Source organism: Lonchura striata, chromosome 1 (genome assembly GCF_050655825.1).
Source record: "Lonchura striata isolate lonStrDom1 chromosome 1, ASM5065582v1, whole genome shotgun sequence".
Taxonomy (NCBI): Eukaryota; Metazoa; Chordata; class Aves; order Passeriformes; family Estrildidae; genus Lonchura; species Lonchura striata.
The window spans coordinates 105,724,012-105,747,480 of record NC_140703.1 but is presented as its reverse complement, the minus strand read 5'-3'; the positions used below and the strand labels follow the sequence as shown (position 1 = coordinate 105,747,480).

General features: G+C 38.2%; 1 protein-coding gene and 1 non-coding gene across 6 annotated transcripts in view; both read right to left on the bottom strand.

Moving 5' to 3' along the window:
• POLA1 (DNA polymerase alpha 1, catalytic subunit) overlaps nt 1-23,469 on the bottom strand; it is a 181,877-nt gene that overhangs the window by 145,067 nt on the left and 13,341 nt on the right. For all 5 annotated transcript variants that reach the window (XR_014956792.1, XM_085585343.1, XM_085585352.1 and 2 more), the window contains exons 13-26: nt 17,496-17,570; nt 16,996-17,134; nt 15,808-15,965; nt 14,431-14,515; nt 13,615-13,676; nt 12,820-12,909; nt 11,126-11,242; nt 10,091-10,266; nt 9,552-9,681; nt 9,196-9,315; nt 8,008-8,104; nt 7,382-7,506; nt 5,514-5,663; nt 5,161-5,283 (exon numbers count right to left, since the gene is read on the bottom strand). Coding sequence is in view for 4 of the 5 variants with exons in the window: in XM_085585343.1 (XP_085441469.1) it covers nt 5,161-5,283; nt 5,514-5,663; nt 7,382-7,506; nt 8,008-8,104; nt 9,196-9,315; nt 9,552-9,681; nt 10,091-10,266; nt 11,126-11,242; nt 12,820-12,909; nt 13,615-13,676; nt 14,431-14,515; nt 15,808-15,965; nt 16,996-17,134; nt 17,496-17,570 (1,647 nt within the window). In the remaining variant the exon portion in view is untranslated. The remainder of the gene's footprint in view (nt 1-5,160; nt 5,284-5,513; nt 5,664-7,381; nt 7,507-8,007; nt 8,105-9,195; nt 9,316-9,551; nt 9,682-10,090; nt 10,267-11,125; nt 11,243-12,819; nt 12,910-13,614; nt 13,677-14,430; nt 14,516-15,807; nt 15,966-16,995; nt 17,135-17,495; nt 17,571-23,469) is intronic.
• On the bottom strand, nt 7,670-7,800 carry LOC116184347 (small Cajal body-specific RNA 24). The gene has a single exon (XR_004149114.2).

Here is a 23,469-nt window from a genome sequence, read left to right as displayed (position 1 = left end):
TCCTGAGACCTTGCTCTTCCCAGTACTCTGGTTCTCAGTTTTACCACAGTTCTGGGTGAGGAATATCTTCTTGTTACCTGGTCAGTCAGGTTAAGATATAACTCAAGGAAAAATCTGTGTCTTATGGCAGGAAGGAAAAAAAAAATACAAGATAGGAAACCATAAGGAAAAAATCAAAAGTACAATTGAAAGAAAACAACAACCAAAGAAAACCTCCATGTGTTATCATAATAACAGTAAGCCCACAGTTTCACAGTCAGGTATGAGCTGAAAAATGGCTGGTCATGCCTGACCTCTTACAGCTCACACTGGGCCTGCCCCCACTTTCCAACCTCCTCCTTTCCACCAGCTCTCAGAGCACACAGTGTGTCACTGAGCCATTGATCCAACTGAAATCAATTTGGTTTTCCTCTGGAGTTAGTTTTCAACTCGGATCACCAGGCTGATCCAACTCACCATGGGGCCATGCAATTGCTATAACCCATTCAGAGAAATCAGCAGCCAGGAAGTGAGAGGCACCACACCTCTGGTAACAGTACAATCTTAAAATAAGCAGTTAAAAAAAAAAAATAAGTCTCTCTATTCATCTGACTACTGTACAATCAATCTGAATCTGATCAATCTTCCTGAACATCTAAACATTTCTTGGTGAATACCCATTAAATTAAAACCTTTCTGTCCAGAGGGGAAAAAAATACCAACAGGCCATCCAAAATAAAAGAAGAAATATACCTATTTTTTTTCCCTTATAACTAATTGCTTCTTTACCCAAAATACTCTGGTCATTCTTCTTAATTGAAATGTTTCATTTCCTCTCCTTGGAGATGCTAAAGTCTGTATTAGACCAGATGTAATCTCCTGCTCTCAACCACCAATAATATTTCAACAAATGTGAAGATGCTCCATAATTTTTCAACTACTTGGTACTCAGTTCACAGTTCCAGACTGTATGCAGCCTCTCCTTGCCTACTCTAACTCATTTTGGATATCAGCATGCAGAGTAACATACATAGCTTTTTCACAGGCCCACAGTTGCACACACAATGATAAATGTAACAACAGTGGCAAATTATTTAACCCCAACAGCAATGCAGCAATTTAACACTATTTCTCCCAAGACTTTGGGTTGCCATTTCCATATTTAAAAATAATTGCAAACTCTTTGCCTCATCTTTTGCCATCAAGTTCTGTCTTCCAAAATTCTTATTTTGATGTTACATTCCCTGTTTAAATATAGATGGCATGCTTATAACAAGACAACTGCTCTTTTAGCAATCCTCTTTCTCCCACAGTACAACATGGAAGAAACCAGGAGTCTGTCAATTGCCCCATTCACATGACAATCCTTACAGGCTGGATAACCAATGCTTTAGGTGCAATCAAGAGAAAGCAGCTAATGATCATTTTCCCTGGATGAACAAGACTTTAGAAAAAAAAAAAAAAAGCCTGGATTTCTTTACAGATCATAATTACAGTAGACGGCCATTAACCTGCTTACCTACCCTTAATTTTTTTTAAATGAGCTCATCTTTCTCCACTTCATTTTTCTCCTCCCTCATCCATTCTTCTCCCAGACTGCAGCAATAACATGCTTTTATTCTTTCCTTTTGACTGCCAGGGCCTTAAACTAATTATTAATTGAGAATGTATCTAAAGGATCTGAATGAGAAAGTTGGAATTAACCCAATTGCCTCTTTCCCCCTTTTCTTTCGCATATTTGAACACTAGGTCTACCTGTCAGCTCTGCTGAAAACATCAAGTGTGTTGTTTTCCTTTCAAAGGCAAGTCTGCTTGGGGAAAAATATGCAACAGCAAAAAAACAACACAGAAAAAAAGCAAGTACCTGGAAAAGGCCTCAGTACTGATTGAAAGCCATTAGCAAGCAAGCTGTCTACTGTTAAATTCTCTCAACAACTTTGGTGTTCTGTAGGAGAACCCTGCAGCAAACGGCATCCTGCATTTAGGAAACCAGACAACTGACACTTCATCAAAAGGCTTGTCCTTTAGAGAGGCTAGAACGGCATGACCCGACACTGCCTGCTGGTGCAGAGCTGGCTGCTTGTACAGCTCCGACTCATCTTGTTTCCAGTTGTTAAATTACATTAAAGGACAGCTAAAAATATATTAAATATTTTCCTATTACTTTTCCATGTGAGCAACAGCTATAGTTACAACAAGAGTAACGTCAAGGCAAAGGCTTAGTAACATGGGGGGGTGGGTGGAGAGAAAAGTCCAGGAATCCCTCTAACAAATTCTTGATGAATGGTTTGCAAATGTAGAATTTTCAGATTTTTTTTTTTATTTTGCTGAACTGAGGCATTTCTTAAAGTCAAAAAAAAAAAAAAAATTACATTTGCCAAAAATGGTCAAACAGATCTGAGCTATAGTTTTAACTCGCTTCCACTCTACATTTTTGCCTTTTTTTTGCCTTTTTTTCCTTCCAAAACACACCGGAACTTAGCAGTCTACCAGTGACACCTAAATTCTGACTAATTCACATTGATATGCCCCTGTGAAAGATTACCCACAAACGAAAAACAAGGAAGACCCGATGGAAAAAGCCGATAATCAACGTTTAAAGACAGACAAAAACGAGTGTTAATTGATTAAGGATCTCCAGGTCTCTATCGCCATCTAGCGAAGCCAGCCCGCCATTATCACACTGTCCCCCTGGAGCGACAGACGGGATAAATCCCGCTGGATCCAGCCTGCCCCTGCTACATTTCTATTCCTTGGCTGAAGGAAAATAAAAACCAAGCACTGGCTCGCGTACAGCTGACTGGAGAGAACTGAGCTTTTATGGATTTCCCTGTCATAGAATCATAGAATGGTTTGGGTTGGAAGGGACCCTAAGGATCATCTACCTTTATGATACAGCTTTTTTAAAATGGCTTTTCCACACCGTATTTAATAGTTCTGCCACCAAAATAAAGTGAACATGCCAAGTTCTGCTAATATAGTTCAGAAGTGCACTAATATAGTCACACAAGTTTTTATAACAGCAATGTGTTATAAACAAGTATTTTTAGTCACCATAAGGAACCCCACGGCAGCTCTACAGCTTTTACTGCATCAGCATTGCCAAAGCACAAAGAGAAGTTAAGAGTCCAGGAGAGGTGGTACTCAGCACTTGGCATCAGGTGCTTCAATCTTCCCACAGCTTTGGTGGAAGGATTGTCAGTCACCCACAGTTGAAAAGCATCCATTTACAGGACTCATCAAAACTCATTCTCAGCTACATTAAAACTTGATGCAAGCTTTAACAACTTCAACATGAAATACACATTTCCTACCTTCAATTATTCTGCTAAGACTTACAACTGAACTGTAATTGTGTTAGTGCAAATATTAAGTTCAGTTTTCATCCCACACAATATTTTTCCCACTTAGACTTCTACAAGCCTACCTGCATTTACTCAGGTGCCCTTGACAACAGTATAAAAAAAAAAGTATTAATCGCAGATCAGAAAAGGTCATTTAAATTTAGACCATACATTTTCTGTAACAGTTACTTTTTAATTAACCTTTTCTCACAGAGAACCCAAATGTCCAGATACTCAACATTTACTTCTTTTATATTAGAACTGAGTGGTAAGAGGAAACCTATGAATAGAAAGACTAATACAAAAATTTAAAGTAATGTTCTTCCAGATCAAATATTTCAACTTAAAGCAAACAAACAAACAAAACTCATTAAAACCAGAAAACTAAGGTGTCCTCACATCGTCATCTGTGGCAAAAACTCAAATGTGTGCAAAGGCTTAACAGAAGCCAGCACAGATCCAGCAGCAGCAGAATTTATAGGTAAGAAATCCTTTCCAACCAAAGATCAACTGTGTAAGAGAAACCATCTCTGATTACTCCCTAGCACATTCTGTAGCACCTATTTAGGATTTCCCCATTTCACCATCACTCTGAAACATAAAGCAGGGACACCAGATTTTAACAGTTATCTCATAACTGATAAATCACAGACAAATGGGAATAAACTCCATGTGCAAACAAGTATTTCCCCATTTTAACAGAGGCCAAAAGCTTAAGTATCCACAGAATAGCAGGTTTGTGGCAAAAGGTCCATATCACATATGAAGATCATTTAAAAAAACAAAGAAAAAAGTAGAATTAATAACTTTTAAAATACCACCAGAAAATATGAAGCTATTATACTCAGCTGCTTTGCATGCCAGCCTCATAGACAGCATGAGGTTGAATATTCCATCAACAAACACCTTATTAATACCTTATTAAAGGAAATACTAACTTATGAATTCACATGGCTGCATGGCACACTTGCAGTTACCAAACTAGGAAATTACTTCTGAGTTAAATGGATATGTAAGGTTAAACATAACTGCTTACATAAATTGGGAAGACAACAAATGTGGGGTTCTCTTAGAGAATTGTTTAGATAGATAATTAAAAACAAAGATGTGTTACAAGAAATGAAACACCCTAATGCAATTGAGTTGGGAATTGTGCAGGGGGTGTGCCCTCACATCACAGGGAGGATGAGACCTCATCCATCTCCCTGATCAACCCAAAGGCTGACCAGCCATCCTGACACAACTGCTCCTGGCACATTTGCAGACTCCTGCTTGGTATTCTCTTTTATAAGGAACTAATATTAAACATCATTATATTTTAAGACAATGAATATACATCAGTGGTATGCCTTGGATCATTAAAGATTATTTTTCTCACAGGGACAAAACCAATGTCGTCTGTATTGAGCCACCATCCTAACCAATAGCAAGAGTAGTTTTGCCTACAAGTCAAGTGCAACTCTTACAATAAAATATGAGGCTAATGAGAAACTTTATTTTAAGGAACAAAGAATTTCCAAAAAATAAGCCCTGATACATAATCCATTGCCTCCATGATTAATTTGCCGTATCACAAACTTTAGGCCTTCAGGAAGTCATATCAGGCCACAAGACAGTCTGGCTACAAGCAAGCTCATCCAAAGCTGAAGCACACCACCAAATCAAAGACTAACCCATCAAGCACAACTAGAAACTCATGGAAAATGAATTTAATTTCATTCATTGAAAATGAAAGCAGATTCAAGAACAAAACCATTCTTGTATTCAATGAAAAAAAAAAGCAGGTGGCTTAAAATCAGCATTTTTACATGTGTGTACAACCTGTTTAATGACTTACCTCTCTCCCTTTATGTGTCACCAAAGCAGCCAAAGGCTTGGCATAGAACCTGCTGTAGGAAAATCCCAGGCAACCATACATGCTGTTAGCAGTGAGTTTCAAAGCTTTCTGTCTGATATCATACTGAAAAGAAACACAACCAAAAAAATGATCCAACCACAGCCATCAGGGAACAGAACTTAATGCTCACAATTACATTCACAGCTTTTTTATACAGTCTGTAGCAGTGATGGGCTACAAATAAAGAACATTACAATCACTGCTCACTACTAATCATCTCTATTCTAGAAGGCTGATCAGGACACTTAAGGGGAGAGGGGGGAAAAAAATCAGCTGAGTTCTATAAAACACACCTGTAAATAGAGGTCAGGATTTAAATCTGGCTGTTTCATTAACTGCTTAACTTGGCGTCTTCTCTCCACCAGTTTCCTGATTTCCTTAGGTAAAATTCCCATTTCCAGAGATGGGTCTGGAAGCTCTGGAATTTCTTCCTCTTCTTCAGTCTGTGAAATGATCACCACTGCTTATCATTTTATGGCTTGAAGATTAGATTTTAATGCATTAAGTGCAAAGCTTATGGAGGGGGAACCAAAACCATACAGATTGTGCCAATTCCTGCAGAGCACCCAAAGTACAGTTTAGAACAAGCACAAGAGTTTTTTTTGCAGTATTTAACTGTATTACTTTGCTCCTGCTGGGGAACAGGACCTAATTCTGTTTTTCTCTTGGAGAAACACAAAGAAGGCATGGACCAGCAGCAGGAAGGTTTTTGTTTTTTATCAGTGTGTGTTATATATTTATATACATATATAAATCTAGATAAATAACACACACACATTCTCACTCTTAGGTATATATAGATAAATACAAAAATATAAAGAAAAGTACACACAGAGCAATTCTTTCTGTGCTGAAAAATCCATCCATTTTTTATCATCATCTAAGTACTTTTGGTGCTCAGACCTGTCAAAAGGAGCACATGCTCTGTGGAACTGATACTTTGAATGATACAACTGACAAAAGTAGACCAAAAATTCCACCCCAAGCAACTCTTGATTATAGCAAAACAACATAGCAAAAAGGACCCCTTCTTAGCATGACTGAAGAAACAGCAAGAATTGAATCGTGTTTCAAGCACAATGAAAGTGACAGAAATGTGCAAAGGAAGGACAGTACAGACACAGTGAGGTTGGCAACTTTAGTAAAGCAGGCTGAGGAGAACTGTAACAAGAAATTACACCAAAGCCTGATTAAACATCATACAGAGAGAGAAATCAAAATTAGCTGCTTCAGGTTGAAGCACACTTCAGAAAGCAGGGAAAATCCAAATTCAGCTTGAAGAAACTTTCAGAACTCCACATACCTGTCTCCTCATTTCTGCTACTCTGTTCACATTTCAGTTGCTACAGGACTCACTAATTCCAACCTGTGAGCTGATACCAGTTAAAAATAAAAGCCTCTGCTTTAACCTTTAGACCTGACCAGCTCAATGCTTCAGTTTACAACACAGCTCCATCAACAAGTGTTCCAGCACTGCTGAGGAAATGAGAATCTCCAGCCATGGATAAAGCAGAGCCAACACAGCTGCTTATAAAACAGTATGTCCAACTGTACCTTCAGAAGGCTTTTCATTTGTGTTTAACATAGTTTGAACACCATGAGGTTTTGTGAAGCCGGTGCCAACAGTTCACACAGTCACAACATCACACTCCAAGTCACACACATCATTTTCCTGATGTCTAATAAGGCTTGAGCTCATATTCATATTCTTTCCTGTAGAAAGCATGAGATTTTTGCCTACTTCCATCAGGTATATTTGCATAAATATACAAATAGCAACTTAACTTCAGGAAGCCTCTATCAAGCTAGGATGAAACTAGCAAAAGGGCTGAGAAATTGCTAGGGTGGATGTGTGGCTGAAAAGGGTCACAGAGCCTCAGTAAAAATCTTGTTTCATGAAGATACCAAGAATAGATGGGAGAGAACTTACCAAGATTCTGTAAGACTATTACAGAAAGGAAGGTGAGAGACACAAAATATTCAAAAAAGTCCCAACCCACAAATTAACACAATACATCTTTAAACAAGAATCACTTTTTATATGTGAGAGGGGACAAAAGAAAAAAAGGTGAAGAAGAACAGCTTCTTAAGGAGCTGATTCACAGAAAATGCTCTGAAGTTAAGACAGTGTAATTTAAGCCACTAGTTAAAGCACTCAAACCTCTGCCCTTTTCTGTGCTTCTGATGACAGTCGCTGCACTGTGGTAAAGCAGATGTTGAACTCCTGAATAATCGATGGGTACAAGCTGTTGAAGTCGAGAAGCAAAATAAACTTGTCATAAAAGCCTAAAACAGAGATTAAAACAAAAGTCATAATTACTCAAGTCTCCCAAAGGATCCCATACAACTCCACAATTAATACTTAAGTGACAGTTATACATTGTACCCCATTTCCATAATCTAAATCCCTTCAAGCAGCCTTTGAGATGCACCAGTGCCCTTTACAGAAAGCTGTCAGAAGTGGAACGATCCAACCCCATTAACTCACCAGAGTTGAACAGATAGCTTCTGTGTTACTATAGGACACTTGTACAGTTTTCCCCACACAGAGGAGAAACTGAAAGAAAACTTTCGTGTCCATTGAAAAATTATACATAAATATACAGTCCTAATCCCTCAAAATAATAAATCCACAATCAATGTTGGGAATTTTGTTGTATGCAACAAGATTCTCCTCACCACAACACCAAACTCCCACAACCAGAGATTCCCCACTACAATCTCTCTGTATTAATACTACCTACCTGTCTCTAACTTAATTGAAGAAAGAAAATTGCCACATCTTACCGACTTTGGGTTCCAAGACTAAGCCCCCAGCATAAGCTGCTTTCTTTTTCCCTATCTTTGATTTATTCTGATCTTCAAAATCTTCATCTTCATCCACCTACATTTGGCATTTAAAAAAGTCATTATCTAGTCTCTAAGATTTCTGTAATGTTAGAGGAGTTATTTTTGGCAAGTGAAATACAAATTTGGGAGCCAGTGCAGAAAACCTTTTAAAATATATGCAAAATATGGTGTTTTCATCATGATCCTTACTAAAGTTCTCTACATATCAAAGCAGCATTCAAACCAACTCTGATAGGAAAAAAAAAACTGCTAACAAGAGATTACAAAGACCTTAAAGTATTGTCATCATTCAACATGGCACCAGAATGCCTTTTAAACTGGCTGTAAAAGTCCACACTATGAAAAAAATCAACTCATGACCCAGAAGTGGTATGATTGCTCAATTAAAATGTTGGTTTTGCAAACAGAATGGCTGGGCTTGAATAAAACAAATAAAAATATTACTACTGACCTAAAGAATATTTTGGTTTTTGTTTTGTTGTAATAAGAATTCATCTCCCAATTGTTCAATTATATTCTGAATGACTTAGAATTCCAGTGCTGCTCTGATGCCACAATACAACCAACAGAAATCATTACTTTCAAGTTTGCTGTTGAACTTATTTAAAACTAAAAAACAATATACAGTGAAACATAAATACTTTCTCAAATTTTAATTTGTTCACTAACAAATATCTAGAAATTTCTATAATTATTATTTACACTGGTATTATATAAATTATTTTAATACCTTTGGATATTTCATCCATACAAATTTTTCTTGTAATAGTGTTCATCAAAATAACTAAATGCAAATATTAAACAAACACAGATTATCTTCTTTACTGTTTCCCCACACAAATAAGTATTTAGCTTATTTTAATTTTAAACTAATAGAACAACTGAGTTTTTACAGATCTGTGCTGCAATGGAAAAGCTGTTGCATTGTCCCGCTCTCATTATGGATTCCACACAAAACTAATGTTTTAATTAAGCATATTAATTATACCATTAAGTTATCTCCGAGTTATATTTGGTGTTCCTTGTGTTCCCACAGAATAGTCACACACAGAAGATGGAAGAATTTTATTTAAAAAAAAAAAAAAAAGAAAAAACAATTTTTAGGAAGAGAAAAACTGGACCCACCAGCTTCTGTGGAGGCTTTTTGAAAACTTGTTTGTCTGGCACAATGTAATCTTTCTCATGAAAGGCATGAAGCAGCAGGAACTCGTTACGTTCTGATCGTCCACCCATCATTGTCCTTGACTAAAGAGAAAGTGAAAAGAGAACTCAAAGCAAAGCACAGAAAACACTGACAGCAAAACTCAAACATTATATTTTTAAGGAAGTTTTACTTATTATTTGATTAGAACATTGAGCTTGTCACAGCATTGTGCATTCCAAATAAGTGTTTAGAAATTAAACCCAGCAAATGAAACACAGGAAGCATGGAACTGTTTGGAGAGGACAGTGGAGAGGGGTGGAAAGCAATAAAAATGTACCATGACATTCCCGGAGATGTTTGTTATCTGAAGAGCCAGTGGCAGAACATTCAGCTCACACATGATCTGGAGAATGAACTTGGCATCTATCCAGGTGTTTTCCAGCATGAACAGTAAGCGAGGAGAATCACTGGGGAAATAAGAGACATGAGTAAAATGCCCTAGCACAGTAAAATCAATCTCCTTTGCACTCTGTAGGCTTCAGACCTATGTGCTGCATGGAACACATGCTATCTGTAGCACACGACTGAGGAATCTCTTGTAATTGAAAAACCACCCCAAAACTCAGGCTTGCATCTCCTTTTAGTGTGTCAACAACAAATGCTCCCACAAATCAGTTTGCCTCATACATAATAAGCCACCACAAGTAGCTTGAAACATTATTTTAAAATGTTAAGACAGTATTTAACTTTTCAAATCCCAGTATGTTAAGTCAGCATCCCCATGACAAAGTAAGTAAGCAAAAGCAAAATTTTATGTCAGGGAATCAGCTCCTCTGTTCTCCAGAGAAGGATTGAAACTCACAATCAGTAACATACCTGTACATATTTGGAATTTCCTCCGGTAGAATTGTTACCTTCTCTGTTTTCAAAATCTGATGCACCAGTTCAGACAAATGGTAACTTTTGCAACGAATTAGTTCTTTAGCAGAAATTTCTACATCACAGATCATTCGACCACAAGCAGCATTCCTTTCAGCAAATCCTCCTCGGCCCTTCATGGTATTACCACAGAGAGAAAACACAAATAAAATTAAATACACAAACATTAACAAAAAACATCTACCCACAATATATAAGAGTCAGTCAAGTCAGTTGGTCACTAAGTACTCAAATACTCTATTAAATACCACTAATACTCAAGGACTTATAATTGTGCCCTAAAGGAATCCATGGTATCTTTCACTGTATGTAGATATTAAGAAATAGATACTCAATTTTCACTACTGGTTATATCTTAACTCTTAAACTATCATGCCTTTTTTTTTTTTCTCCAATCATTAGAATAACCCCAAAAAGAACCTGTATGTGGTACATTTTGTCCCTCTTCCAAGGATAATTTTTGTAATAACAGCAGGATGAAAACTTCACAGAACCACACAAATACCCAACTTGGCCTCTAGGAAGGACAGCAAGAGGCAAGAACAGAGCCATGTTCAGCACTTCACGCTTCAGATATTGTCCTCTGAACAAATATGTAGTAAGAACTACAGAATTATTAGCTTAGCAGCTCTCTATGGGATGATTCACCCATCAATCCAAATTGCTTTTTCCCATTTTACAGTTACAGCAGACAAAGACAGTTACAGTAAAGACTATTGCAATTAATCTGTCATTACTATCATCTAGTTGAGATAAGTAAACTACATTAGCCTAACTTGAAAATCAGTTTATCCTATTACTGTAATGAAAGTCATATAAACACTCATAATTTCTGATCTGGGACCCACAAAATTCAGCATGACCAACAGTCAAAATACATCAGTGTCACATTTATAATTCCTCGGAAAAACTAATTCATTTTTAATAACATGCAACATAAAGGGGCTTAAAAGACTTAAGCAATCTTATTACCCCAAGCTTTGGCATATTAGACCTCCTCAGTCGACCTATCTTGGACCAGTGAGGGACTTTGCACAAATTAATTCTTTGAAGCAGCACTTCCAGATCAAATCCATAAATATTATGACCCTTGAAGCAGAAAAAACAACAAAAAAGGTTACAACAAATGCAAATTGAAAGACTTATTTTCACACACTCAGTATTCCTTTGCCCTTTGTGATTTTTTCCAACTAATTGATGGCATTATCTCTCTTGTAGAAAGCACTTTCTAAGAGAATGTTCATCAACAGTACTCATTAGTCTTAACACTAACAATGCTGTTCAGTAGAATACCAAAATCAGCTCTGTAACTGGCTCACAGCACACACAATACAGCTTCAGGCTTTGATACCAGAGGTTATGATTTAAAGCTTTCCAGAAAAATCCACAACATTCTTCATAAAGCATATCAACTTAAGCTAACAGTAATTCCCTTTTTCTCCATCTGTGAAAGTCACAACAGTGGCATCAAAACACTGTATTTTTTTCCTTTGATAGTACAATAGGAACAAGCTGTTCTGAATAGGAACACCTTGCAAGCAATACTTACAAATCAAAGCACTCCAGCAATATTTTAAACAGTGCTAAGTACATTGCTGACACTGGTCTGCACCCTCTGCTGAAAGCAAAATACTACCCTGAGGAACATGAGCCAGTCACCAGGGACTGCAGGTCCACTCCAGCAGGTACTTCTGTGCAATGCCAGACTGTGCTGTAGAAGCAGCTCCTTAAGATGGGAGCAGCATTTCAACAGAACTAATTAAATCAGCTGCAAATTAAACTGCACTAACACAGCTCTGCTGTTTTCAGGACAGAAGCCCTCGCACCCCTGCTCGTGGCATCTTCAATTTTAAGCCACTTAAAGCCACCAAATTTAAGGCTGCATGTTTCTTCTGATTCTTTGCCATATGCACCAGGAAAAACACTGGATATCAGCTGCAGTGAGCTGAAACCATCAGGCATTGACTGCTCATTCCATCATATTCCCATCATTTAATTATTTGTATCTACCTACAGAAGTTAGGTAAATACATACAATCTAACAAGTTGTAGGTAATCAACCTCAGACTTAAAGCCAACTTCAAATTGTCTTCAGAATTTTATGATGTGAAAGTTAGTACTGCACATTAATTAAACGTAACAAAAAAAAAAAAAAGGAAAATGAGTAATTATAATATACCCCCAGCTGCTAAAACAGGAGAAAATGTAAGAATGCTTATTGCAAAACTTTTTTCGGATCTCATGGATTTGTATAGATGGTTATTTTGATTTGCAGCATAAACACAAATTATATGAGCATCTGAATTGCAACAGATTCATAAGTATACCAAGAGTTCCCATTTTTCTAGAAAATCAGGGTTTTTGTTGTGTTTTGTCTTTCTGAGTTAAGAAAAAAAAAAAAAAAACTTGTTCCAGGTACTGTGAAAATACTGCCTATTTTAGCTATTATGGGAAATAATAGTATGTATAAAATACTGTCAGGGAAAATTCCGTATCATCTTTGTATCAAAATATACCTGCTGCCTGCTGTCTCATAAGCAAACTCAATTCATAAGGCAGTCTAAGACAAGCATTAAAAAGCCTCTAAGAGGACAAAAGGAAAAGAACAAAGCTGACCAACTGACAATATGCTTTAATTTAACTCTCAAAGTCTCAGAACTACTCACCACAACAACATCTGGGTCAATTTTGTGAATCTTTGCAAGGAAAAATCCCAGCAGTGTTCTCTCTGTTGCAGCAATCTCTATTTTAGCATTCTAAAAGGAGCAAGAGAGCACCTGATTTCAATGACCCAATAAGTTTAAAATGGAAGCATCTCCTCTCCCCTACCAGTTACAAGACAATAACAAAGCACCACAGAGTTCTGCTTTTCCTTCTGTAATTCAAGGATTTTTTCCCTCACTCCCAAAGACATTGGAAAGCTTTTCTCAGAGGCTTTTTCTCAGTCTGCTTTTGAATGCAGGTGTGATACTTTAAGAGCCTCATAAGAATCAAGCACAACAGGAAAATGCTCCATATGCATCTTTCACTCACAGACTAAGATCACACAGAAATAGAGGAAAAACAAAAATAAGTTACTTTATTATTCTGTCACCACCCTTTAGAAAGGACATCTTATAAATTTTGACAGACATAACCCTCCAATAAAAGAAAAAAAATTCTCCCAGTTTACTGCAAGTACAGACTCAAGTATAATTAAAATTAACCACAATATTAGCCTCTTTGCACAATCTAACTCTCCTGTCTATTTTAAGAGCATAATTAGCAGCAGAACTGAAACACACAACCACTTTTTTACAAGCAACACAGAATAAATACCCGGATTTAAGTTTGTAGAGTGGAAAACTAACTAAATAATCATTCCATTCCTTCGACTATTTCTCTTCACCACTTACCAAAAGCACAGTGAAGTTCATATTCTATAAGGTACTGCAATCAGAAGGGTAACAAAATGAAATTACCTTCTTTTTAACAGCTTCTTTGAAGTCATAAGGAAAAATGCAATCACTCGGTTTGGAAACAGCTGCAAAAAGTGAGATTTGTGTTTACATACAAGTTCTAATTGCACCCTCCCCCTAAGCTCACAACAAAGTGAGCTGAGAAAACTGACCTCTGATTCTGAAACAGCAGCTTTAAGTGAATATTGTCTTTAAGATAACTAAATAATTACTAAAGCATTAACAAATCTGAATCAGTCATACTTGAGGTTATCATTGGACACTAAAACTATGGGTCACAGCTCCTGAAGACTTCATCTCACAAGCTTTCAACACCTCATGACTTCCAGTCAGTGTCTGAATCTCAAGGTTTAGCAGCTACTACTGCAATGACACTGCTGCAAGACTTTTTTTTTCCCCCCTAAGAAAACTTGTTTATAAATAATTCTGTTCAGAAGAGCTGAACATAAAAAGAATTCAAGTAACAATAAATAAATGGTCCAAATTAATGGGTAGAGAAAGTTGGAGTAAAACAAATAATTACAGGAAACTATATAGAGCAGGGTTCTTAGCATCATCTCAAATTAAGATTTTTTAAATAAAGTTTTTGATAAAAAGTCAGTAACCAGTGAAGTTAAAAATGAGGAGAAAATACTGTCTGGGAGTTGAAATTTTGTCAGTTGTCTATTTTAGGCCATTATTGCTGTAGTGTCAGAAAGAAATAAAAATTTAAATCAATAAATGAATATAAAAAAACCCAACAAAAAACTGAAACAGAAGAAAAAAAGAAAAAAACATGGAATAAATAATTTTTCTACTCAAACTCTTCCAAGTACATACCACAGAAGTGAGTTTGAAAAGGAGGCTGAGGTGGAGCCTTATCCAAAGGAAATTTCTGATGAACCAGAGCTGCAAGAGCCACAACCTATACCAAGGAGATACAGAACACACAACTTCATAAGCACAAACAAGCATTACTACTATCCATACTTATTTCTTCCATCCTTTTTTTTTTTTTTTAAGAATTCCTCATCTCTTTTCTCTTGTTTCTCCACCAGATCTTTCTTATTTTAATTCCAACTACGAATAGCTGAAAAGAAGAAAGTTATCAAAGTTACCAATTGATCTCAAGGAAATAAAATAGTACTTGCTCCTAAATTATTATAAATTTGAGAGAAAAAATATTTCACTTTAGAAAACTTCTGCTTTTATCAAGTTTTGTCCTGAATTTGACCAGACCCTACAATGTAAAGGATTCCCCATGGAGTGCAGGGGAGATGTGAGCAGGGCAGAGAAGCCTTGCCTCAGGAACGCTTCTCTGCAAACAGTCAACACTGCCAAGAAGCCCAGAGGTTTAGTGTTTTGGAGCCAGTAGCTTTAATGATGCTTTTGACTGCTTTGCTGGCAGGACAGCCTGGCTCCCCAGACACTGAGCAGGAAAACCCAACAGAAAACAAAGCAGAAAGGCTTTAAAGCATCTTGGCAAGCAGAGTCCTGTCAGTACTTTGTGTATGTCGTTACTTTGGCCAGAAATCCTTTATTTTCCATACTTCCACCAAAAAAAATTTATTTCACCACGAGGAATAATTTTGCTTTAAAAATTTGCCAACCTATTTGTCTTCAATTCAATTAGCCAGAAACAACTGTCCTATCCTAGTTGTGAATATCAAATCTCTTCTCATGGTAATGAGAGTTATGTTTAAAAAAAAAAGTGCCTAAATACACATTGTGGTCTGCAGTCCACAACAGAGTGGCCACCTACATCTCTCCTCCTTTTTAAGGAAACATGTTACAGCAGAATAGCAGGTGCTCTAAAACCAAGACCAAATTCTCATTTTAAAGTAAGTTTTATTAGCAGAAAAGCCCTGGTCATTTTATCTATAACCTATGATTAGCTCTAGTTTAGTTGATTCATTAATACTAATCCATTACCAGCTGTGCTGGGGCAGTCTCACTTATAACTATGAGGCACAACAGACATAAACAGAAGGCTTGAAAACATACATAGGATCCACTGTCACAGTAAACATTCTCCTCAAGCAGGCCCCCTAGGACAGAGTGAGATCCAGTAAAAATTTCTTGGAAAAGCCCAGAGCAGAGAAACTTTTCAACAGGAAATATATTTAAAACATGTTTTATGAGGGTCTTCCAAGCTTAGGAAAAATTCAATATATGTCAAAGAACAGAATCAAACCAAAATGAGAGCAGATTACTTACCTCATTCTGGTGAGTCTTTGGGTTCTGAGTGGTCTTCATGCTGAAGGACATGACCACCAGAGGAGGAGGAGGAGAAAGATCTTTAACCACATTCACCAAGCCAGGCTTCATGGCCACAGCCTCCACTTTGCACCAGCTGACTGGCGGATTTGAAGGCTCTGAGGAAACAACACAAACCACCTCCATTCTTCTGGGAACCACAGACAAGGCTTCTCTGATGGCATGGCTGCACAGAGCATATCCTTCAAATGTTCTCTCCTGGTGGGATAGTCCAAGACACACGCTAATCCTGCCCAATTTTTGGTAACTCCCTGGGCTCTGACTTCCCAGTCAAAAAAATACTTCAGGAAGCTCTACACAGAGTCATCTGTACTGGTGTCAGTTCTGTCAGTGACTGAGCAAGCTGCTGAAGAGGAGAATCCCCCCTGGTGTCAATATTCATACAGTCAGTTCTGCACTGGAAGTGCCCCAAGGAGACTGCAGTAGCAGATGTAGCTTTTGTCCAGTACGATCCCTATGTTCATGGGAATATGCAGCACACATTGAATAAGGACTCTCACCAAGCCAAAATAAAGCAGCATGACCACCTCTAAATGCTACACGCCAATGATGAGGCAGAAAGGATTTAAAACTAAAACAGCTCCACACCACAAACTTTTCCAAGTGTCTATCCAGCAGCCACTTGTTCTCAAAAATATGTATTAGTAGAAAAAAAACCCCAATCTTAACTTATCAAGAGCAGAAAGATGCATCATTTTCAAATCACATAAGTTTAGCTCCATATACACGGCATTAGGGTATGCATCAAATAGCAGCTGCTAAGCACTGCACATTTCTCTCACAGGCATTAAAAGTTAAAATCTCATCTGTAAAGTGCACAACTTTATATGGGTATTTGTCACTCCAAAAAAGGAAGAATAACTTGAATAATAATTTGTACTAGATAATGAAAATTTGAATAATTTGTACTAGATAATGAAAATTAAGCCAATAAGTTGCAAGGTGTAGATAATGAAAATTAAACCAGTAAGTTGCAAGGTTAATGAAATAGATAATGAAAATTCAACCAATAAGTTGCAAGGTTAATGTACAAAACAATAATTCATCCGTAAAATTTAAATTCCTATCCTCCTATCTATAATTGTATGTTTCCTAGTAACCAGGTATTTCACATGTGAACCACCATACGTGGATTTTTTATTTCCAGCCAGCAGGGTCCTTTGATCTTCTGATTCATCAAAAGAAGTTCCAGGCTAGAGGTGTTGGTTCCAAAGACATGTGAGAATGTTTGTCCCTTCAGATCTTGGGGAAGCCGAGGGCATTCAGCCTAACAAGTAACAGAGAGCAGGGAGTCATTTCACAGCACAGAAGTCTCCAAGGCTGACACACCATATTCAGACAGCACCTCAACAAAAGGACACAGTACTGAAACCATTGTTATCCCCAACAAGCAAAGCCCAAACCCATAATACCTTACAGTAATTGAAGAAATCACACTATAGGCTCCACTTAAAAATCAGGACAGTAATGTAAAAACACACTGAAGTTTAAGTTCTTAATCCACACTGGATACATCAGCCAAGACTACAATGTTCAAGGACCATTTTAATGCAGAAACTGCTCACATTGTAAACTTAATTAGATAAAAAAATCAAGGTATGGTATTTTAGCAGATTAATTATACTCACTGAATATTTAACTTCTAGGTATTCAGATTTTGCTGGTACATCTGGAATCTCAAAAGCGTAGTATTTTTCCACTTTCTATATAAAACAAAAGTATTATAGTTTCACTATCTCCCAATTGAATATTCATTCTGTCCAATAAGAAAGCTAAATAAGAAAAGGGCAGGCAAACCACTCATTTCAAATATCATGGGCTTGATCATGTATTACCAATTCTGCAACTCATTATAACCAGCTGAAGACAGTAAGAATATTTTAGTGGCTGTTTTTAATCTCTAGATGTTTCCTCAGCTACGGAATTGACTTGCAAGTATACTACCAAATACATTTTTACTATCAAAAAATAGTTTTGGTTTTACCACCAAAAAAACTTGGTTTTATACTACCAAAACCACCAGGTAGTTAAGCAAACTCAGAAATATTCTTTAAATTCACAGGTTTCAGACATACTTATGAGAATTGGTGCCTGCAGATCACTGCAAAATCCCAAAATGGCTGAGATGGAGAGGGATCTCCAGGCATTGTCTAGTCCAGTTGTCTGCTCAGAGCTGGGTCAATCAGTGTGTTGCTCAGGGCTCTCTCCAGCCAGATATGAATACCCCCAAGGATGGAGACTCCACAGCCTCTCTAGGCAACCTGTGTCAATGCTTGATCTCCTTTACACCCTTACAGTAAAGCACTGGTTCAGGTTCTGATAAATTTCACGTGTTTCAAATGCTATCTGTTGCTCTTGTCCTCCACTGGGCACCAGCAGGAAGTCTGCCAGTCATCTTTATTCATGCTCCTCAAACATTTATAAACTATTAAAAGATTTGCACTGCCAGTCCCTCGCCCTGAACCTTCTCTTCTGCAGGCTGAGCAGTCCCAGGTTTCTCAGCCTCTCCTCACATGACAGATGCTCCAGGCCCTGTTGCTCTTTGTGGCACTATTCTGGATTTGTTCCAGTAGCTCACATTATTCCCCACACAGAGGAGCTCAGCTGAACTCCACAGGTGCTCACCAGGGCTGCAAAGAGGAAAGCACCAGCTCTTGGCACCTGCTGGTAATGCCCACAGCAGTCTTTTCCCCAGGTCTGCATGGTTGGCTCTTGCCCAACCTCATAGGTACCAAGATGAGCAGGTCCTTTCCTCCAAGGCTGCTTTCCAGCTAGTCAGCTGCCATCATCTACTAGTGCCTGAGGTTATTCCAGTCCTCATACAGGACCGTTTCCTTTTTTTTGTATTTGATGGGATTCCTGTAGGTCATAAGATATATCTAGCCTGTCAAAATTCCTTTGATAGCACATCCATTTGGTGTATCAGCCTCTCCTGGTTTTGTACTGTCTGCAGACTTGCTTTGTGTGTTCCATGCAACCACCCAAATCATTAACAGGACACTCAGCAGGACTGGATCCAGGATCAACCCTTGGGTACAGCTCTAGGGACTGGCCTCCATCTGGATTTTGTGCCAGTGATCACAACTTTGATTCCAGTAGGGCAGCTGGTTTTCAGTCCACCACTCTGCCCACTTCACTAGCCCCCACTTCATCATTTGTCTGTGAGGATGCTGTGGTATGCAGCATTGACAGCCTTACTGAAGTCAAGATAAACAAATCACTACGCTCCTCTTGTCCACCAAAGCAGTCCATCTCTTCCCAGAAGGCTACCAGCTTGGTGAAGCATCATTTTTCCCCTGTGAACCCACACCAAACACTCCCAAGCACCTTCTGACATTGACCAGCTCCCTCTGTACACAGGGGTGCATCCCATCAGATCCCACGTGCCTTTATCTGTCCAATATGTTTAAATGTGCCCTAACAGGATCCTCTTCCTCTGAGGACAAGTCTTCTGTGCTTCGGGCTTTCCTTCTCATTTGTTGGCCATCAGAGACTGCTAAAAGCTAGACTAAGCAATGAAGATCAAGGTGAAGAAGACATGTATTATCCCAGCTTATTCCATGACCTCTGTCACCACATCTCCAGTCCCTGTCAGCAGCACTTTTCTCCTAGTCTACCTGTACCTACAGCAGGCTTTCCTACTGGTCTACATCTCCCTCACCCGACCCAGCTCCAGGTGGAATTTGGCTTTCCTTTCTCCACCATGATGTCCCTTACATTAATCCATCCTCTAATCCTGACCAGCTCTTTGCCCACCTTCATGCATTCCATGCATTCCCACTGCCCTGATACACAAAAGGGCTTCCCCCTCCTTGCTACCCCAGCCTGTCTTTAACCACATCCTGTCCCACCATATGTCTATAATCCCAGCCAGATTGTATCCCTGTAGCTGCACACATCTCCCTTTAGACTGCAGGTTTTGTGTACCAGCACTTCAGAGAGTAACCCAAGAGAGATGATTTCCCAACCATCTGCCAGCTTTTATCACATGCTCAGATCAGATAATTTCTGTGACACTACAGTATTTTTCGTTTTAAGTGACTTAAGTTTCACTAGAAAGTAGTCCAGTTTGTTTATGTATCTCTAACTAAGACAGTTAAAGAAGCCTGAAGTTAAGTATCACTTCTGCTTTCTTCAAGAACAGTAACAGTTTTCTAAAACACAGCTTGCCAGTTTCTAAGAATAACTACTTTAACTTTCCAAATTATTACAATATCCTGGGCAACAGTGCTCTGGCACCTGCTGAAATGCCATGCTCTACCATGTCATATGTGTGTTCAGTCCTGTAGTACTTTACAAACCATCTGCATCACTGTTACATATTGTTGTTGTTATATTACAACTACGCTAGCATGTTACTTTACTACAGGAATTCCGAGAGGCAAATTAAAAATCACATTTCTCACTGCATAATGCATTGTGTTCACCACTTTCTACAGAAGACCCAGCATAATATGCCACTAGAGAAAGTTTAATAGGAAAAAGCAAAGTCACCATAAATGGGAATAAAAATTTTAAATTAACAAAATACATGCACAGTTAGGCAAAGTTGAAGTTATTTGGTTTGGGGGTTGGATGGCTGGGGATTTTTTCCTTAAATTAATAGCATCAGCAATAGCTCCCTGAGGGTGCTACAAGAAGCAGTGAAGCTTGTTACTTCATGTGCTACTGCAGATGTAAGGTTGCAAAGCCCAGGAAAGGAGAGGGACCTCTGCTATGAACAGGAGTCAGATAAATCCAGAAACTACTGTGGCATCAACAGTTTCATGGAAACACAAGTGTAACATAACTTGATGGAGATCACCACTATGAAGCCAGATCAGAATTGCAAATTACCATGCAAATGCAGATCTGAACTGCTGAGCTACAGCAGCACCTAACACGAGCAGATCAGAGCTGTGACATAAGATAGAAATGCACTGCTTTTAGCACGTATCACTGGTGCTCCCTCTCCTATTTTAATTTTAATAAAAACCTCTCAAGCTTCAAACAAGTTCTTGTTGCAAACGCAGGATGAACATAGTATAAAAATAGTCTGCTGTAGTGTTTCATCTGCGCTGTTCCACAGAGCTCAGCTCAATTACACGAGCGTCTGGTCATAACTCAGTGAATGAATGCTTGCTGCAGAATAATCTGCCCTTCAAGTGGCCCTTCAGAGAGCAGAAATGAGCAGCAGTGATTAGCTGCTAAGTTCCTAAGTGGAGTAAGGCTGCTTTCAAATTGATTTGTGAAGACTTGCTAACTTGGCAGCGGTGCAACCCATTGAAGCTACAATTAGCAGCAGGTGCAGCAGGAAATGATAAGGCTTAAGTGTGTTCAGAGGGACAAAGTTGGGTGCTGGCAAGGCCAAGAGAACAACCTGTCTCAGTGTCTCCACATCATCACAAAAAGGGATATTCTGAATAAAAGAACTCTGAGTGCATGGCAGGGATGTCAGTAACCTTCCTGATTTCCACCTGATGATGGAAGAAGAGTGGCTTTCAGTTTCACAGTACTATGCAAGCACTGAGATTTCATGTTACTCTGAATGCATTGCTCACAAGTCTCACCTGAGGAGCACAGCCATTTGTTTGCAGTGTTTCAAAAGAAGAACCCTTAACAACACAGCACTGAACCACTGGCTGCACATCACAGAGCATGGCAGATCTTCTAAAGCACATTAGCTCTTCACCACATAGAGTCATTACTGGGTGAAGATAATTTCTTTGGAGCATTCATTTAGGTGAATGCCACAAAACAGCACTTCAATTTTAGAGCCCTGCACACCCCTATGGACACACAGATGCAAGGGCTGTGTAACAACACCTTGTCTCTGGTGGTGAGTACAATGAAAAGGAGGTTGATGGCTCCTTGTGAAGAACAGACCTAGGTATATAACCAGGCAAATTCAGGTATCTCAGGGAGGAACAGAAGAAAAGGAGGACACAGTAATGGGACAACCCCATTACTTCTACAATTATCTTGCAGAGCACAAAGCCTCCCTGCTGCAGAGGCATAAGCCTGGCCACGTGTTCACAGTCAATTTTGTGTAATCTGGAATATCTGACTTACTGTAATACTATCTTTGAATACTCCTCCAAGAACCCCACTAACAGCCCTGCTCTACTATCCTGTCCTCTCTCTTACCTCCCATATTACTACTGCCACACCTTCCTACTATCTCCAGCCCTCATTAAACCCTTCCAGTATGCAGTAACTATCAAAATTAGCAGAAAATTACACAAGCAAAATAAAGCTGGATAGCTTTTATCCTTTTACTAAAACTCAGTCTACTTAAAAATTCAAAATAATTTAAAATCTTACTGTTCAGAAACAATTCTGGTGGGTTATTTTAGAGCTTCCCTGCACCAACTATCCTGCCTAATTTATTCATGAGTTAAAAATTACAAATTCACTCTTCTGCTAAAACTCTCCTTTAAATAGCTCTCTGGCTGCTCATTCCCTTTTAATGTTTCTAGAGAGCAAACAGGTCTTATCATTATTCTTCATTTTATTAGCTAAGAAAAATTAAATGTCTTTCACGGTCTCTGGTATAACTGCCCTTTTGTCTCATCCTTCTAATTGCCATCTTTTGTACCTGTAGTCACTTGAGTTAATCTTTCCTCTTTCCTTTCACCCTTTAATGAGCGTGATCAAGTGTTACAATATTTAAGGGAGTATCTCAACAGTATCTTAGTGCTCCCACTTCCCCACTCCCGTGTTACATCCAAGGACTCCACATGTACTGCAGCCATGTACCCAGACAAGACTTGGGTCTTTTGCCCCAAGTTCTGTGTAAGCTCAGTAAAAATCTGACAGGTTTTACCTTGATTTTTAAGAGCCATCTTTGAATGTTCAACTATATTACTCTATTACCTCATTCACAATATTCTTACTTGGCACATCATGGAAAAGATGGGGGTTTCCCCAAGATTCTGTAAGCAAATCTGCATCTTTTGAGACCTTTCTCCCTCTTTCCTTTCTACAGTACAAGTGTACTCCTCTCTTTTAATGAAAAATTGTGTTTGAATTCTCTCCCTCATTCCTGAAAGGATTTTTGAACAGTGAACTTGTTTTTTATCTATTGTTAAATTTACTCCTTTCAGAGTAAATTTATGCCTGATCCCACATTTAGTTATGTTATAATCAACTATACATGAGAAATAACATAAAACTGAAAAAAAATCTAAATTTACATCAGTTTTGAGAGAGAAAATACACTAGAGCAAAATAAAAAAGCTTTTATAAAGTATAGGTGTCACATCCAGTTTCTCTGAACTCTGTAAATAATGCACTAAGCTACAAGTTGCTGAAAAGATGTTCTGTCTTGCATGACTGTTATTTGAGAAGCACTGCTTACATTTTCACTTTAACAACTTAAACTTTCAGAATTACTCTAGCTAGCTTTGGATGAGACAACCTCCTAGAATCTTTCCAACCTGAATTACCACACAAACTGTTTTTATTTTCCATCATTTATATATTGTTAAATTCCATTCTTCCTGCGTTTTTACTTGTCATCTCACTTGCTGATTAACTATTCAGGAATTAAACCTGTAAAATCACAAGATTGCTGGGATGGGAAAATTATAACTAATGAAAATCAGCTTTGCCAGACTAATG